At 48.6% G+C, this 13,958-nt stretch overlaps 2 protein-coding genes across 2 annotated transcripts; one reads left to right on the top strand and one right to left on the bottom strand. All coding sequences in view use genetic code 11, as the record gives it.

The window, feature by feature from the left end:
• Positions 1-2,225: 2,225 nt before the first annotated feature.
• Positions 2,226-3,248, top strand: EGR_08786 (hypothetical protein; the record flags this gene model as incomplete). Its single annotated transcript, XM_024498035.1, has 3 exons — positions 2,226-2,333; positions 2,749-3,011; positions 3,212-3,248. 3 exons carry the CDS (start codon positions 2,226-2,228, stop codon positions 3,246-3,248), a joined length of 408 nt encoding a protein of 135 aa, XP_024347556.1.
• Positions 3,249-7,311: 4,063 nt separating this feature from the next.
• EGR_08785 (Upstream stimulatory factor) lies at positions 7,312-13,100 on the bottom strand (the record flags this gene model as incomplete). The annotated part of the gene is made up of 5 exons (XM_024498034.1): positions 7,312-7,509; positions 7,589-7,746; positions 7,841-7,990; positions 11,539-11,961; positions 12,794-13,100. The coding sequence occupies 5 exons, from the start codon at positions 13,098-13,100 to the stop codon at positions 7,312-7,314; spliced, it is 1,236 nt and encodes a 411-aa protein (XP_024347555.1).
• Positions 13,101-13,958: the final 858 nt, after the last annotated feature.

Raw genomic sequence — 13,958 nt, 5'->3', positions numbered from 1 at the left:
ACAGGATGGATGGATGGATACAGGATGGATGGATGGATACAGGATGGATGGATGCATGGATGGATGGTGCGAATTTCCGAAACTTGCTTATCTCCATCCCAACAATGACTCCTCCACAGGATCTTCAATTTTTTTACTTTACGTTCCCACCTCGCTTATTCACGTGTCAACCAAGTTAAGCCGCAACCCTTCCATCCTTTGTTTACCAAACAGCATTGCTTTCCTCCCAACTGGTGCGCGTTAAAACCTCCACTTTCCAGGATCCAGCTTGACGCTCCACGCATGTAGCTTGTATACCATTCGGGTGGAAAAATGTTTTCCACATTTTTAACAAAAGAAAACACAACGTGGACAATGCGAAGGTATGAAAGTGCTCTGGGGAATGCCAACCCCTTGTCGTGTCAATATTCCCTCTTTTTTCGACTTAAATAGTGGATGTTCTTTTTGTTCTACGGTAGACTGAGCAAATGCTGCGGCTTCTTTGTCCCCCTTTGTTTACCGCCTTGGCAAAATGGGGTGACATTCGAGTCTTCTTCCCAACAAGAAAGGGAATGTGAAGTCGTTTGTGTGGCCAAATATTTTGACTCGCGTTGATGGTGACGCTCACTGCACAGCACGCGATGTAGGCATTAATTTCCCTCCAACTTCCAAACGACTTGGCGGAGGATTTGATGGGGAAATAAAACGGCTTATTCGTTTTTTTTTTCAATAAATACTTTGAAATTTGTCCTGTCACCTTCATAACTTTGCCTAGGAAAAGGTGTTAAACAGGTACTCGCATCAAGGGATCGTAAAACATTGCCCTCTCCCCTCCCAAAGACCATTTTTGCGCCCCTTTTATCCATTGGCCCAACCTGATTGGTCAGTTTGCTCAACCAATAGGCTCGCGCCTAGTTTTGGACTTGTTTATAACTTTGCGGGGCAGGAAGAGTTGGTCACAGCGCTCTCTCCGCAAAATGGTAGGTGCTTCACTGCCCTCATTTCTTGCCATTATTTGTTTTCCTACTTAATTTCCACCCGTAAAATTTTATCCGATCTCGGAGGTGCCTTGAAGTTCTAAGCATTTATTAGTTGCAGAAAAGGGAAAATATTTTGTGTCATCCAATTGGAGTTGTGCAATTATCTCCAGATATTCTACCCATTTCTTGCTTATTTTGGCATTTGTGACAGGCTACTTTCGCTTTAAGTCATGCCGTGAGAGGGGAGAAGGGAGGGCTTAGCTGTCTAAAATTTCATATTCTGTCAAATGCAGTCTTCTAAACAGCGCGTTTGTACTGAAATCTAAGGTCTTGATACCGCGTACCCGCATTTCTGCATTTTTGTAAGGGCAAATTACGAAGGAGGTAGTAGTGGTTGTAGTAGCTGGCTGTGTCTGATCTTATCGTGTTGCAACCTCTGTCTGGCGGCGCAGCTGTCCTTCTGGTGCTATGGGAGTGCCAATTCACCTCCCTCCGCATTTGTGCTCTCGGACATTGTCGATCAACGAATTGGGTGATTAAAAAGTGGTCGTATCGAAGTACTCCAGACTCTCAGCCAGATGCAACTAAGACTTTGTGAAATGAGGAAAGAACGCTCGCACCTCGCCATGAAAACGAAGAGCAAGTTTGCGGGGGAAGTTTACAAGTAAGCGGCAGCTTATGCATCCACTTCCGACGTGAAGAACAGCGAATTAGGTGTACCGATTTTGAGGTGAAATTCCTTTGTAAACATGGACCTAGTGGCACAGTATTTGGGTAGCATCGTAACAAATCCACCTGTCACTTGTCATTTGTGCGCATCATTGGCATGAGTGCAACCTGGAGGTTGTGGGACGCCAGAGACGTGGTTAATGGAGTCATTGGGGTCATTGCATGACCCGACTGGGTCGCTGCTAGGCGGCATCCACCCAAAGAAGTGGTCAAGACATCACAACTCGTGTCACTTTTGGCCAAGAAGGAAATGTGGTTTTAGGCTCGAAATCGCTGGATCCTGACTCCAGTAGCCATTGCTGCTTCCAAAGGTGGGGGAGGGGGGGGTGAAGAAGCACAGTTTTTGACCTCACCGAGGTGTTCAGTAGCGGCACAAATTGCGGAGGGAGCCAATCACGTCAATCACAACAATCTTATCATGGAGACCGAAGGAGAGGAGGAGGAGGAGGTAAAAGTGATGAGTGGCTCCGACTCACTTCCACCCAATCTGGACCCCATCCTAAATCAATCAGGACATAGAGAAAATCTCGTTGAAAGATGACGAGCCAATCCGGAGTGTCGCCACATGGCAAGCTGGAGGTGGTCCATCCCATTCCATCCACATTCGAGGTGTCGTCGTCGAAACAGCCGCCTTGGATGAGGGCTGTTGGTTGAGAGCAGTCCCAGACGAGCAAGCAAGTCCAAACAGCAGATTATGGGTGATCCTGAAAGCTTCCATTACTTTCTAATAGCTGTTCGCTCTACCGGGTGTTTGACTTATCCCACAGCAAAACAAGGAAGACTTCATGAATCACTCGTAAGAATTCCCGTTAAAGTTCTTTCCATCTCAGCCAAGAAAAAAAGTTAATTAAACAAAATTTTGAGTTTTTGACTGACACCTTCATCTATCCCGTATCCACTCATGCGTTCCTTCCGCATTCATCCATCCGTTTATTGACCCATCCTTCCATTCTCTTCACGATGCAGCACAGGTCAGTGGAATCACCTCGTCTCAAATCTCAGAGTTCTCTTCCTCTTAAAAGAAATTGTTAGCAAGTCGTGCCCTCAATTTTCTTATTAGATATACTTCCCTATCCCGTTTCTGGCTGCTGTCTCATTGGCATTGGGCTCGATCGCCTCTGCGATGACGTTGGAGGAGGCGATGAAAGATGCGCCCTCCTGCATCTTCTATGACACCGCGCCATACAGTTTGGGTTATCACGCTGGCTTGGCCTCCCTCGTGACATACGGCAGTCTCATCTTAATTTCTGCCTCCATCGCCATCATCGCTAAGTGCACCGGTTCCACCCGACGAAGGCGTACTTCCATGGTGGAAAAATCCAAGTACGTAAACAGAATCCCAACTACTTACTTAGTTTTTCAGTAGTATTGTAGCCCAAAATTCATATCGGAGGTGGTACATTGCGCTCTTTCACGGATTTAACATGTCTTCCTCTTTCAGTCGACTCTTTTCGTTCTCCTTTCTGTGAAACGCTCTTCTCCTTGTAAGTCGTTGCGACGCTGATTTGACTTGCCGTCTTCAGTCCTCCTGATTTCCTGGCACACAATCAACTCGCCTAACTTCCGCATCTTTACACTACGCATTTGACTGCCCACATCCCCGCCTTACGTATCACCCTCGGCTAGTCCTTTTACCCACTTGATTTGCGGTTTAATGGAAAAGGCTACTCTGTCACCAAGGCAGGGGATAAATGAAAAGTCTGATGAAACGCTGACACAAATGCATCTCCCGGTGCTATGCGATTTGCAAGCATAAATCATTAGCTGATCTGATAAAACCCGCCCCTTTAAAGTAGTTGGTTGGTAGAATCAGAGCCTGTGATCGGAGTGGTAATGTAACCTCAAAGGACAAATTTGGTGGGTCTGAGGTGAGTCACGAAGAGGGTGAGGTTAATTTAATAACCCCGCCTCCCTAATTCGACGCTGGTTCAACAGCAAATGTCCCCCCAGCACCTAGGCCGCAGTGACCAGTTCTCTCAGGGTGGCCTTAACATGACCTCATGGGCGAGGCCTCCAACCCAGCCTTGGGAGCTCAAGTCGGCCAGATGCTGTTCTGCGACAAACACTTGAATTATCCACGAAGGAGGGCAAATTAAGGGTAAAGGACAGTTCCTTCCCTCCTCCCCCCCCCCCCCCCGCCTGATTGACATGGACTGATTGCCGCATCTCCCTAAGCCCATTCATCGTGGCCCTCTGCAAAGTTGTGAATAATTTCACCCACTGAGGGACAGTTACGACTATTTAAAATGTCACCTTGGTAATTCCTTTTTTTTTCTGTATTTCAACAGGAGGAAATCCGTGTTTTAGTTTGGCGAGTTCGTAGCAAGGCGGAGGAGAAGGAGGACTCGATTTTCTTTTGTGGGCGATAATTTACCTGTTTCATCAATTAAACTTCATTTTTAAGCTATCAACTACAATTTTCTTTTGTTGTCTACAAATTTGCTTCCACCTTGGCAGTGATTGGGAGATTTATTTCCCCTGTGAGACAGGAGGAAGATTAGACATATGGACAAGTTGGTGGTGATTTGAATTTCCGATCAGTGTGTTATAATGTCCCATTATTTGGGGAAAAATAAAGAAATGTAGCTTGAAGTATTTCTGCGAGTAGTTGAAGGGTGGCCTGTTCAACAACCCCGAATCGGCGGCATGGGATGTCAGCTTCGCGATTGAGAATGGCAGAATACTCAGTGAAGTTGTTGCCCTAACGGTTTACCATCAAAAGGGGAATAACGAAGGAGCCGCAAAATAATTCCACCGTCCGGCCGTTTAGGCCCTGACGGCACTGCGTGGGGTATCATTACGAAAAGTCAATTAACTGACATTGAAGAGGCTCTGTTGTCCCAATTCTCAAAAAAAAATTGCTAATAATTAAATATAATGCGTTGTTAGATGCTCGTTTTAATTCCAAACAGAATTTTTTAAGGTGGATTTAAAAGCTCGGCAATTTAGCGATTAGAATTAACGCGCTACTGAAGTTGTGTTAGTAGGTGTTTTTATTTGTAAATTTTAGTCATGTTTACATCGCAGGGTGCAACTGAAAGACTGTTGGAATCTACTCCGGTAATTCTCTTAAAGTCTGGACGATTAAATAAGGAATATCTTCTCCAGATCTATAAAGCTTCTAAAAGTGAAGACACAGCTTTCCATCATACTGCCTCGCCCTGGGCAGAATGGAGTCTCGCTTCGCTAAAGATATTCTAGAAGAGTATAAGGATGCATACTCATAGATTTTGAACGATTCCTTGATCCAAAAAAGACTCTTTAGTCAACTTGAAGGCGGTAGAGTAACTAAGAAATTGTAGCCAATTCGCGTGGAAACTTGAGCCTCCTTGAGTCCACTTGTTCACCCACCATAACTCCCATTTTTGTGAACCAGATCGATTTCATTGCGGGTATCAGGGCATCTCCTAGAGGGTGCCGTTTTCAGAGAGTCTTTTAGCACTTCACCGCTTTCCCCGAAGTTAGTTGAGCGATACGGCGACAGTAGATGGTTGGGAATTCGACCACTTTAAAGAAGGTCTGAGTGCGGATGAATGTGGTGGCGCGTAACCGTAGGAGAGGGGGACATCGACCACGGAGATTCACGATGGAAGTTGAGAGTGTAGCCCAGATGGCTGAATTGGTATCGCCGAAGTGACAGTGAGGTCAGGAGGACTTTTACGCGGTGCGGAACAAGCGGAGTGATGGAAGTACTCGATTTAGAGCCTCACCCGACTTTAATGGACCCGGAAAATGAAAAGTTGTAATGCAAGGCCATCTACAAGGACCTAGAAGCCTTCTCTCCCTGATGGCCACTTCCATTTCTGTCTTCTTGGTTGATTTAACGTCACTTACTTGGAGAGGACGCCTAGAACTATGGAACGAGGCTCTTCGGGCTACCACGGCGTTGACGTGGAGCTTTCCAGGTAGTCGCTCGGCTCTTATGCGCACTGATGGTTTATTGCGTGGTGTGGGGGTATATTGAACTTCACAGCATCACGCCTTCGGTGCTTGAGGAGCTTTACTTTGATAGTTTATCAGTATGGCAGGATTGACAACCGTATGCCAAACACCACAAACAGTCACACACAAACTTCTCCCCGGCCAGCCAGCCAGCCACTTGGCTCAGCCCACCTCACCTCATCACGTGGGTTGGAGAGGAAGTGGGCGGCTCCCGCGCTCACATGACACCCTGCTGTCATGTGACATCCCAGTGTGGCAAGGCGTTTCAACTCGCGTACGCCCGCCTGCTTGCCTTTTGCCTCTCGTGGGCCAGTGCTTGCGCCGTGCTAGCGTTGCCACTTTGACAACCGTTTTTTCCCCTCCGCCTTTCTTACAACTGCAACTACTTCCGCCCTTACAAAACTCTAGCCGGAAAGAGGGGGGGAGAGGAAGAACCTGATCTTGGCTGTGCCAGGTGTAGTGCCAACTCAGTCCCATTTAGTCCGTGGCAGCATTGGTGACAGATTTGACAGTTAAACCTCCCCATTTAAGATAGGTCGGTGTTTAGTGTTTGAGGCTTGTAGACTGCAGACCGGTGATACCACTCCCCTCTTCCCCTCTTCCCCCCCCTCGTCCCGAGTTAGGGGGATGGGTAGAAGAAGCGGCAAGTTAAACGATGCTTATTGATAGTGAAGCCTCGTGGAACGCCATCAAGTTGCATTTTAGGGAGGTCCTTCAGCAAGTGCGCGGTTTGCGACTGACTGACTGCCTGACTGGGTGGATACGGTGCTGCATTCACACACACACACACACATGCCACAGGTGACCTTGAGATGTCGGTACGGTTGAAACTGCCAGAAAGGCGCTTCGCCACCACCACATTGACGTGCGATGACTGTGGTAGTCACTCCGTTAGTTTGACTGGTGATAAGTGGCACGTTGACACCAAACCGGGATTCCTCGACATGGGCGACGGGTGGTGAGGAAGTCTACGCAATGATCGGCGGGTGACGAGGTCCCCCTACCAATGCTCCGAGCAGGATAGAGTGTTATCGAATGACAATCGCAGCCGTGGCGGCTGGTCATAGCACTGGCCTCTGTAAACCTTCAGCATGTGGAATGTCCAACAAGCACCCCTCCCGTCTCGATGAATGGCTGTCGGGGGCATGGCGTTGAACATACAGACCCTCTCGATTATCCAGGCCGAGTGTCTCCCAGTCCTTCGGTGGGCGAACAACAAATCCACTTCCGGACTCGCATGCCCTCTCGACTCTTCACCCCGTCATAGACACACCACACCAAATACGAGGGAAGGGAAAGTCAAGCAGCGCTAAAATTGTGGTATCAAATGTTTGTTGGTTGGTTGCTTTGTCAATATCCGTCATTGCTCAGACAGGCGTGGAAGGAAGAAGTGCAAAAGGAAGGGGGAAAGAAAGGGAAAAGGTGGACATAGACAGGTAGGCAGGAAGGAAGGGGATGATAACAAACCAACGGATGTGCGAATGACCTCTTCGTTACCCCCAGTAGATTACACACACACACACACATACACACACACACGGGAACGGACGAACGAGCGAGGAAACGAACGAACGCTTTGACAGGTGGATGGATGGCTGGGCAGGTGAGTGACATGAAAGACTAATGTCAGACAAGGTGGTAGCGGAGAAAAGGGAAAGGAGGGTTGAATGAATGGCTCTCCCTAGTCGGTTGAGAAGTGCGACCGTTTTGAAGGCGATGGCACCTGGGAAACCTCGCATGGTGTGGACACCCCCGTCGTCACTGTCGCACTCTGCTGCTGTTGTTGTTGGAAATGCGCTTTCAGGCTGTCGCGAAGAATGTGGTTTTCCCGTGTCAGACGACATATCTCCTGCTTGAATATGGCGTTTTCCTCCCGTAGCTATCAAAAAGATCAAACATCTCAATCGACCAATAATTAACCAATGATATGGAAAGCTCCACCCACAGCAGACACTCACCGTCTTGATATTGGAGTCGTAGTTCTGGAAGTACTCGTAGACGCGTTTCAGCACGACACCTTTACTCTGATACTGCGATTTTGCCTGTTGTTCCGGGGGAAGAAGCTTATAAAGTGCGGCAATCCACGTGTTGATTCGATCCCGACGTCGTCGTTCCACTAGCAGACACAAGATGGGAGGGGAGGAGGTTGATCATGCCGCCGACTTTCAGCTAGTTAGTAGTAGTAGTAGCAGCGCATTGGGGCAACTCACCCTCATTGTGGCTGACTCGTCGTCGAATATCCTTTGAATCGCCACCAGTTTGGTTGCCCTGGCCACCGCCACCGAGAGCACCACCGCTGCCGGCGCCGCCCATCCGGCCCATGTAATTTCGGGTGGGAGGTGAATCGTTGGAGAAGAAGACTGCCATGAAGAATTCAAATTTAAGTTTCCTGCCCCTTCTATCCACAAAACCTGACACCGTCTCTGTGTTCTACTCATTTTAGTTTAAGTAGACTATCCCACCAAACGGCGCCACTGTTGGCTTGATTGTCCGTCCCATTTACTACTGATTTGGATATAAGTAGACTGCCAGGTCACATGACCTGATCAAATAGTGAGTTTCGCGGGCTGTCACTGGCTAGGACTTGAGTGGGCTACCCAGTCACTATTTCAGAGGAGGCCGCACCGACCCGAGAATGTGCATTCCCCTGACCAACAGTTAGTTATCACGGATGGGATGGAATGGCCATCACTAAAAGGCGGTGCATGCTACTTACACCAATTTAAGTAGACTGGGGTCAACCAAGAAAATAAACTTCAGCCAAGAATGAGGCGATCTGAGTGGGAAAAGAGAGGCCTCCACAGGCTGCCTGAGGGACCTGTTACTGATTGCAGTTTAAGCAAACAGTTTACCAGTTGCATAAAAGCATTGAGGTCAGTTACAGCATCATTAATTCACATGACAAGAGAGGTCGGCGGTAGCAGCAACCGGAAGTTGCTCCAATTGAAGGTCTCGCGAACGACTGGTTATGCTAAGCTTTGGGGGGTAAACAATCATTTGCTCATCGTCAAATCGCCTTGATTCGGAATAATTTTCGAGATACAGATCAATTATTCCGTGATCACCACCACCACCACCTTGACCGTCAATGTTCACGGTGGTGAGGAACCTTCACAACAGGGCGGACAGTGGACAATTTATACAAGATTTAAGCAAAAAAAGGCAGAACTGATGCAGGAATCGAACTTGTGGAGAAGTCCTCACTACCGTGATTTCACGATTTGTCTGAACCAGTCTGGGAATCTACTTATCAACCCCCATAACATCGATGTTAAGCACTCCGGTGGGATACGCTTTCCAACAAGACCAGACACGTTGGAATTTCACACTTTGCCAAAGCATTAACAAGCCGCGAGGAATAAGGCTGCAAAAAAAAAAAGAAATTGTGCTGCAGTTTTTTAACACTCGAGTGCATTCGCTAAGTGATTGGATCAGGGGTTGTGGAGGCGTTGAACCGATAGCTACACCAACATTTGGGGAGACAAATTATAATCGAGCCCACACTGCCACGAGGCGTCGTCAATAGGCCAGACAACTTAGCCACTTCACTCCACCAGTGTCGGTGGCTGTGATGGACACAGCATCACGCGGCAGTGGCAGCAGAACAGCCAAGTAGAGAGGAGGCTGTTGCACGATTGGAGGGGGCGTTGTCAAGACTCCAGCCGAGTGTCTACGAGGTGAAAGAACGATGCCCTTCCCACTTCCTAATTTACCATACGCCGTCAGTGGAAGCTGTGGAACGGTTTCAAAACGAGCACGGGAGGAAGAAATTCGGTGGTCAGTCGATCGGCACCATCACGCATTGGGCTGGAAGAAGGGAGCGCAGCTACCTCGGGTGGAACAACAGTGATTTGAGGCTATCTCAAGCAAGTAGCCAGCCTCCTCATTGATGGTGTGTCGACTCTGCCCCACCGGAAAGTCGCTTTCCTCAATGAAAAGAACAACACGACCACGGACAGCGTGACTAGTGGAAGGAGGCCTTTACCAACAACGCAAACTTTGACCTCTGTAGGAGTGATGAACCATCTGGAGGTGAAGTAGCCCTGCAGTAAGTGGAAGTTGTTGAGGCGTTTGATGTGGGGAAGATTACACCGACTCTATGATCCTCTACAAATGAAGAAAAAGTGGGCGAATTCTCCAGCTTGGAACATCGGGAAGAGAAAATTCCATAATTGGAGGCATCGCACATCATAACGCAAGCTCTATCCTCGCCGCGACGTCTGATTCGAATGACGAAGCCTGTGGTCCTGATGGAAGAGAATGTGGGATAATTCCCTTCAAATTCGTCAGATCCGGTGCCATGGCCTTGTCGACAAAGCTGTGGGCATGGACGTGATAACGAAGGTGGTTTCATCACCTCCGACTCGCCTGCAATTTCACGACTCCTACGTGGAAAGCGCTCCCCACACGTCAGAATCCGTCAGCGTTGACTTCCAGAGGAAGAAGACAATGAGAATAATTCGATGACTTCGAGGTGACGAAGACGTCCACAAACGTGTTGGTGGCATCGCTGTAACAATTCACAAGCTCTCACCAACATGACTGATTGACAACTACGAATAAGGCGTCATTCAGTGTCATCTACGCCAGGAAATCACAGTCAACATCAAGTATGAACATTGGCCAACTGCACCACGTTGCCAATTGCCTGTGACTCGGCCTGTTCTGCTGAACAGACCGAGTGTCTACGCGGGATTACTGGGGACACGACGCTACCGACAGCTTGAACACATCCACTCCAGAAGGACGACCGCATCGAAGAAGGCCAATCGTTACTTCCGCATCACGAATGAGGCGAGGCGGGGACAAGAAGAGGAAGTGTTTACAACAGTAGCAAGAAACGCATGAAGGAGTAGGAATGAAATGGTGAAGGGGGGTTGGAGCCTCCTAATCTTTGTGACTGCTCCCACAAAAAGGGTGCGCTCAGTGTTGGACGTTGCCAGATAACAGATCCCAAACAGGAGTCGACAAGTGGATCTACGAAGCTCACCATCACCGTGGTCTACTCAGATTCGCACACAGTGCTGTAACGACTGACGGGGAAGAGTGATCGCAGGAAGTGGTAGGGATGAGGCTCAAGAAAACGTGGAAGGGTGCAATGGAAGAGCTCACAGCCCACCGAAATTCGGGCGCCAAAGCGGTAGCATAGAGCCCTGCTCTTAGCTCAACTTGTGCCTCCAAGGTCTTCTGGCTCTTCTAAAGACGTAGCCGTCAATCAATTCCTGGCAGAATTGCAAAAACACCCCTGGAGGTGAGACTACTGCCAGCGCTAATTTACCAACCTTGCGGTTGCTTTGAGCACCCCGCAAACCTTCTCTCAACAGTACTATAAAGAAGGATGCAACAGTGGGCATACCTACAAGGAAAAGTGGATTTCAAAAGTGTGTGTTCTATCGCAGATCATCGCGTAGCCCACGGTGATGGGGGGTTTCGCTACCAACAGGGAGACATTTTAACGGTCTAAGCGAATCAAAGAGGACCTCAGCGCATGCAACGTCTCATTGACGTCCAAGCCCTCTCGAAATTGTACGGGGAGACAGTGAAGTCAGCCGTATCAGGACCAAGACAAGACTGGTTTTGACAACCACAGAAGAGTTGAAAAGGTTGAAGCATTGAGATGAAGGAAGCGCACTTTGACAGGGAAAAGTAGGATTTTGTGCATCACAGCCTCGGAATCGGATTGAGCATGGAAACAGTGGTAGCATGCGGAAGTCAGAAAGCTAGCACCGCTGAGATGGTTAATCTGTACTGGCAAGCTTTTTCACATCAAAATGGCTTTTTGAGCATTAGTTAAACTTCCGAAGGGAAAGCAAAACCACTGCCGGAATTGATTCTGCTACAGACACTACACTGCGTCTAAATGAGACAATAGCTGACATGGGAAGGGGGCGACAGAGATGAAACGTACGACTACCGTTGGAATCGGAGCCCAAAAGTCCCTCCACACAGAGCCCCGCCTCGGTGGCTGAAGTTGACGGTGGAGGGGGTTTAATTTTCACCTCCGGAGGACCACCGCCGCCGCGATAGTCATCCAGGAGGAAGGATGACGATGTTGACGCTGAAGGTGGCGCCTGTGACGCCTGAGGTGGGGAGATAAGAAGGGCAGCGGTGGGATCGGCGGATTTTTTTCTGTCCTCCGTGGCATTGACGGAGGAGGGAGGGGCGGAGGCTGATTGATGATCGTTGGTGGAGGGAAAACCGTAGGCAAAAGCAATAGAGGAGAGGCGCGGGAGAGGGTTGGTTGTAGTGGTGGTGCTACCGCTACCACCACCATCGCTTTTGTTGTCACTACCAGGAGTTGAAGAAACGCCTCCTCCGCTTTCCAGAATGTCTGCCCAAGAGAAGTGAAAAAGGCAGGACAAAAAAGTCATTATTCTTTATTCTCTCACCTCTACGGCCAATCGTGCGCCTATCAATCCACCTTTTAAACCACTTGGAAGTCTACATATTCAACAGTAGGTCTAGTTGATTAAGTGAACCTAGCACCAGTTGGCGCTGTTTGGCATTCAGCAATTTGGCATCATTCAGGTTGGTTGTGCTCTCATCAGGTGACCAAGAGAGTTCACGCAGCCCTCGGTTCTGCTCGCTGCATTGACTTGTTGCAACTTGTGAAGCACTAGTAAAACGCATGCGATTGTTTGTATGCTGTATAGGGCCTGCACAGATGCGTCAGCCCGTCGGTGCAGGGCCCCATTAATGAATGAGCCCACCTACTGTCTCGTCTCCTGTTTTTAAGCCCCTTCCCCACCCCACCCGCCACAAAGTAGTCGTGGAGCAATACATGAGTTGAGCATGTTGGCTATACGAAGCTTAACTGGGTTCCAGTGTTGCAAAAGCGCCTCGTCAACTTTTCGGTAAAACATTTTACTGAGGCAGAGTAGCGGAACAAAACGTCGACTAGAAGTAGTAATTCAAGCCTAGCGACAAATCACTCAAAGATTTAGGTATGCCTAATGCCAGGCGACTTCGGGGTTGACGCGCAAGTAACCCTAGGGTTTGCCTACTGTAAACCGCCTACGCCTCCACCAAATGATGAAGCCGCAAAAGCCAAGTTAAAAATCCCCACTCAACTCAAAGGATGGCAATCAAACCAACAGATCTATTCATCCATCCACTCAGCTACCATCAATCCTAAATCCACCAATTTAAAACTTTCCACTCACCCCTGAATGCGAGGGACGGGACAACGTCCTTCAGGGACTGCAGTAGCATTGGTGGGATATTGGTGCTATTCTTCCTTGGCGCTCGTGGCATTACAGTCTGCTTCTGCTGAGTCTGCGATTGCTGTTGCTGCTGTGGCTGCTGCTCCACTGTTATTTGCGGAGACGGAAGCGACTGCTGTTGTTGTGGTGTCGGCGCTGAAGTCAATTGAAACCTCTCCAACAAATTTCTTGTTGTTGCTTCATTCACTGTCACAGCCGCCGCCGCCGCCGCTGCGGCCGCCTTCTCGCGTTCCGCACCGACTGCCATTATGACTGGATAATTACTTGGGACGAGGAGGTAAAGCTGACTCGAGTTGTTCGCCTTCTTAATCTCCTGTTAGACAAAGAGGATTCCTCTCAACTCAGCTTTTGTGGTGTTAGTATAAGTGTACATGCAATTACGAGGACTTGTCGGTCTCCGCAATTCCTACTGCTACTTAGATGACATAAATACCAGCCTCTCGACCCTTCCGCATGCTAACGACAAACAGGTGGGAATACGCTTGCACGGGAAAGGTCCACGACCCACCTCGGTGGAAATGACGCTTCCAGATTTGCGCATAAGTTCCTGCAGTCCGGATTGGGTGAGGGAGAAGACTGAGGAGGGGTTGGTGTTAGTGTTAGACTGGTGATGAGAGGGTTCCAAACCATTGTTGGGCGATGACTTGAGACTATGAGGTGGGGAGGAGCGCTGGAGATGGTGGTGGAATGATTTTATGGCGACAGAGGGGGACGTGTGACAGGAACGCGGTGTACGTTCCATCTGATCGTCTGAAAAGAGAGCAGAAGGCGAGAAAAAGAGGCAAGGCACCTCGATGCAATCAGAGCTACAAGGTTTCCACATCCTGTATCATCGTCAGGGCTAATTAGAGTATTCCTACTAAAATAAGCAATACGAAAGCTGATAAAATCTGGTGCTTTTTCACGTTTCGAAAGATAAATACGAAGAAACGCTTCGTCATAACAACCTGTCAAAGAACTATAACACCTCAAATGTAATTGAAATCCAATTTGAAAACGTAGAGTACAGCCGATGTTGGATGAGGTCTTGGGTAAAACTACCTGCCTTCACAACTGTGCAGTATTCCTTAGGAACTTCTACGCTTTGTATCATCTGTGGAAGCAA

The sequence above is a fragment of the Echinococcus granulosus genome (assembly GCF_000524195.1).
Source record: "Echinococcus granulosus chromosome Unknown EG_S00119, whole genome shotgun sequence".
In the NCBI taxonomy this organism is placed as follows: Eukaryota; Metazoa; Platyhelminthes; class Cestoda; order Cyclophyllidea; family Taeniidae; genus Echinococcus; species Echinococcus granulosus.
Note: the sequence above shows the minus strand (reverse complement) of the source record. Positions and strands in the feature narration are given on the sequence as shown.